We start from the raw sequence: 3,952 nt of genomic DNA, 5'->3' as shown, positions 1-3,952 counted from the left end.
TCAAATTTTCAAAAGGTCCGATAAATTTAGGGCTTAATTTCCCTTTTATCCCAAAGCGTTGGACTCCTTTCGCTGGTGAAATCTTTAGAAATACTTTGTCACCTTCAGCAAATTGCAAAGCTCTGCGACGGTTGTCTGCATAACTCTTATGTCTACTTTGTGCTGCCTTCATATTCTCTTGCATTACCCTCAAGCTATCAATAGAGTCTTGGATAAGATCTGGTCCTTCGGGCACATTTCGGTCCATCTGATCCCAACATAACGGCACTCGACATTTTCTCCCGTATAAGGCTTCATTTGGTGCCATCTTGATGCTGGTTTGATAGCTGTTGTTGTACGAAAACTCTATCAAAGGTAATTTCTGCTCCCATGAACCACCAAATTCAAGAATACAACATCTCAAAAGATCCTCTAATGTCTGGATGGTTCTTTCTGTTTGGCCATCAGTAGCCGGATGAAATGCAGTACTTAAACATAGCTTCGATCCGAATGCTTCTTGCAACTTTTCCCAAAATCGAGACAAAAATTTTGGGTCTCTGTCAGACACAATTGTTCTCGGTACTCCATGTAATCTTACAATTTCTCGAACATAAGCATCAGCCAATTGTTTTACTGACCATGTTCCCTTTATTGGCAGGAACCTTGCAACTTTGGTCAATCTGTCAACTATTACCCAAATTGTGTCATTTCCTCGTTGCGTTCTTGGTAATCCAACTACAAAATCCATGGATACGGAATCCCATTTCCACTCAGGAATTTTTAGTGGTTGAAGTAGTCCAGAACTCTTCTGCCTTTCAAATTTTACCTTCTGGCATATCAAGCATCGAGATACAAAATCAGCTACATCTTTCCTCATACCTTTCCACCAAAATAATTTCCTTAATTCTTCAATCATTTTATCTCTACCAGGGTGTAAGTGAAACATTCCTTGGTGTCCTTCCTTCAAAATCTCTTTTTTCAACTCTGTGTTGTCTGGTATACACAATCTCCCGTTCATTCTTAGTTCACCTTTCTCACCCACTTCGAACGCTTCTATCTCTTTTCTTTGAACTCGAATGATTAACTCGATTATCTCGGGATCTTCTTGTTGTGCTTCTATAATTCTTTCGAACAAAGTCGGTTGTATAGTCATTGCTCCCAAATATTCAACAACTTGATAGTGATTAACAATTTCTAGATCTAACTTCTGGATTTCTCGGTATAATTCCCAAGGTACCTTCATTATAGCATTTACAGATATCCTCGGCCTTCTGCTCAATGCATCTGCCACTTTGTTTGCTTTTCCGGGATGATAATTTATGTCAACTTCAAAGTCTTTAATGATTTCCAGCCACCGCCTTTGTCGCATATTCAGCTCCTTCTGAGTGAAGACATATTTCAAATTTTTTGATCAGTGAAGATCTTGCATGGTACTCCATAGAGATAATGTCTCCATAACTTCAGGGCAAAAATTACAGCTGCTAGTTCAATGTCGTGTACTGGATAATTCAACTGTGGCCTTAATTGCCTTGACGCATAAGCTACTACTTTGCCTTCTTGCATTAGCACACATCCCAAACCTTCCTTCGATGCATCACAATATACCTCAAATGCTTTCCCACAGTCAGGCATGATCAACACAGGTGCCGTCGTAAGTCTCCTTTTAAGCTCTTCTAATGATTTACTCTGCTTCTCGCCCCACTGAAACCGAACTCCCTTTTTAAGCAACTCAAACAACGGTCGGGCAATTTTAGAAAAATTTTCCACAAACTTCCTGTAATAGCCTGCCAAGCCTAAGAAACTTCTTACTTCAGTAACACTCTTTGGATTCGGCCATTCCATCACTGCTCTAATCTTTTCAGGGTCAATAGAAATTCCATCTTTCGAAATAATGTGCCCTAAGAAAGATATGTTCTCTAACCAAAATTCACATTTACTAAACTTGCCATAAAGTTTCTCCTTTCTCAACTTCTCTAAAACTATCCTTAAGTGCTGCTCATGTTGCTCTTCATTCTTCGAATACACCAATATATCATCAATAAACACAACCACAAACTTATCCAGGTAAGGGTTGAAATATCTTTGCATGAGGTCCATAAATGCTGCTGGAGCATTCGTTAGACCAAATGGCATTACTAGAAACTCATAGTGCCCATATCTGGTTCTGAATGCAGTCTTAGGAATATCTTCTTCAGCAATCCTCAATTGATGATAACCAGACCTCAAATCTATCTTCGAAAAGACCCTTGCTCCCCCTAACTGATCAAAAAGGTCGTCTATCCTTGGCAAAGGATAACGATTCTTGATGGTAATCTTATTGATTTCCCGATAATCAATGCATAGCCTCATACTCCCATCTTTCTTTCTGACAAAGAGGACCGGAGCTCCCCATGGTGAAACACTAGGTCGAATGAAACCTTTTTCCAGCAATTCATCTAGTTGCTTCTTTAGCTCAGCCAACTCAGCTGGAGCAAAACGGTAAGGAGTTTTAGAAATAGGAGTGGTATCAGGAATAAGGTCAATATGGAAGTCTACTTCTCTTTTTGGAGGTATACCGGGTAAATCTTCAGGAAACCCATCAGAATATTCTTGCACGATCGGGGTTTCTTGCAAACTAGGTTTAGGTTTTACTTCTTTAGTAGTAACAAAACATAAGAACCCTTCATCTCCCTGTTTTATCATTTGTGTTGCTTGAATTACAGAAATTGTCTCTAGCAGAGATCCTGAGTTCTTCCGAACATACTTCGTTCCCTCAGGAGTTTTTATTCTAACAACCTTTTCCTTACACAAAATCTCCGCTGAATATCTCTCCAACGATTCCATACCCAAAATGATATCAAATGTTCCCAAATCGAATTGAATTAAGTCAGCTGGTAAAAGATTCCCACAAATCTCCAATGGAAAATCATAAAAGATACGGTCACACAGGTAAGGTGTACCATCAGGTAAGTTGATACACAAGTGGGATTTTTGAGGTTTCAAAGAAATAGAAGATATGCGGAGAAAAGCGCTAGAAATAAAAGACCTATCCGCTCCACAATCAAACAAAACATTTGCTGTTAAATTACCAACAGGAAATTTTCCAGAAATTACTTTACCTTCAACTTCAAACTCCTGGTGTAAACCATCATAATGATCTCCAATGGTTCACCTCTTACGATATACCCTCTACTAACACCTTTTGGCATCTTTTAATAAGGTAGGGAAGTGTTGCGTTAGCTACATTTTAAATTGCAATTCACATATTTTTTTAAGCACAGAAATCACATAAAACAAATTTCATTTAAAATACTAATTTTAATTTTTTTTTTTTTCAAAAACGTAATTTATCACGGTGTTTCCTAGTATCGGATAAGAAGATCCGACCATTCGAATATCGTTGGCTCTGATACCAAGTGTAACGGAGCGTTCTTTTCGAATTTAGGTTTATAATAATATAATAGTAGGTAATGCTAAGCGGAAGTCTATCGAACCGTGATTATTGCGAAAAAGGAATGAAACAAAACAGAATTTTCAAAAAAAAAACAAAGAAAACTTAAATCATTATAATATAATTTTACGTATTACATCTTTCGTTAATACATAATTATCGTTTTTACATACCCATAATATAAACTACATATTTATAATATCCTAATCTCACATAAACAATACAATAGCTTCTTAATAACTTCATGTAAAGTTACCTGCAGCATCTGCTCTCGAAATATGGGAACAGCCGATGGAAATCGGTCAGCTTTAAAAAAAACCGAGTATAAAAACTTACCGTAATTATGCAAGTATAGAGAATATATGCATTGCAACAAATAATATGTAAAAATAAGTGCATCACAATAAATAATATGCAAGGTATCTTATGTATTGTAGGGAATTCATTTTTATATTAGATTCATTTATATATATTAAACTTCTGGTCCTTCTGCTTGAGTACCAGGGCGTGATTTACTAACACTTCTGCTTGAGTGTTAGGGCA

General features: G+C 37.1%; 1 protein-coding gene across 1 annotated transcript in view; it reads right to left on the bottom strand.

Moving 5' to 3' along the window:
• The window catches only part of LOC130821457 (uncharacterized), a 17,003-nt gene extending 13,816 nt beyond the window's left edge, over positions 1-3,187 (bottom strand). Inside the window, exons 1-3 of the mRNA XM_057687245.1 lie at positions 1,789-3,187; positions 1,585-1,695; positions 734-808 (exon numbers count right to left, since the gene is read on the bottom strand). Of these exons, the coding sequence (XP_057543228.1) occupies positions 734-808; positions 1,585-1,695; positions 1,789-2,802 (1,200 nt within the window). The 5' untranslated portion in view covers positions 2,803-3,187. The remainder of the gene's footprint in view (positions 1-733; positions 809-1,584; positions 1,696-1,788) is intronic.
• Between the last annotated feature and the right edge of the window lie 765 nt (positions 3,188-3,952).

This window comes from Amaranthus tricolor, chromosome 8 (assembly GCF_026212465.1).
Source record: "Amaranthus tricolor cultivar Red isolate AtriRed21 chromosome 8, ASM2621246v1, whole genome shotgun sequence".
Lineage (NCBI taxonomy): Eukaryota > Viridiplantae > Streptophyta > Magnoliopsida > Caryophyllales > Amaranthaceae > Amaranthus > Amaranthus tricolor.
Note: the sequence above shows the minus strand (reverse complement) of the source record. Positions and strands in the feature narration are given on the sequence as shown.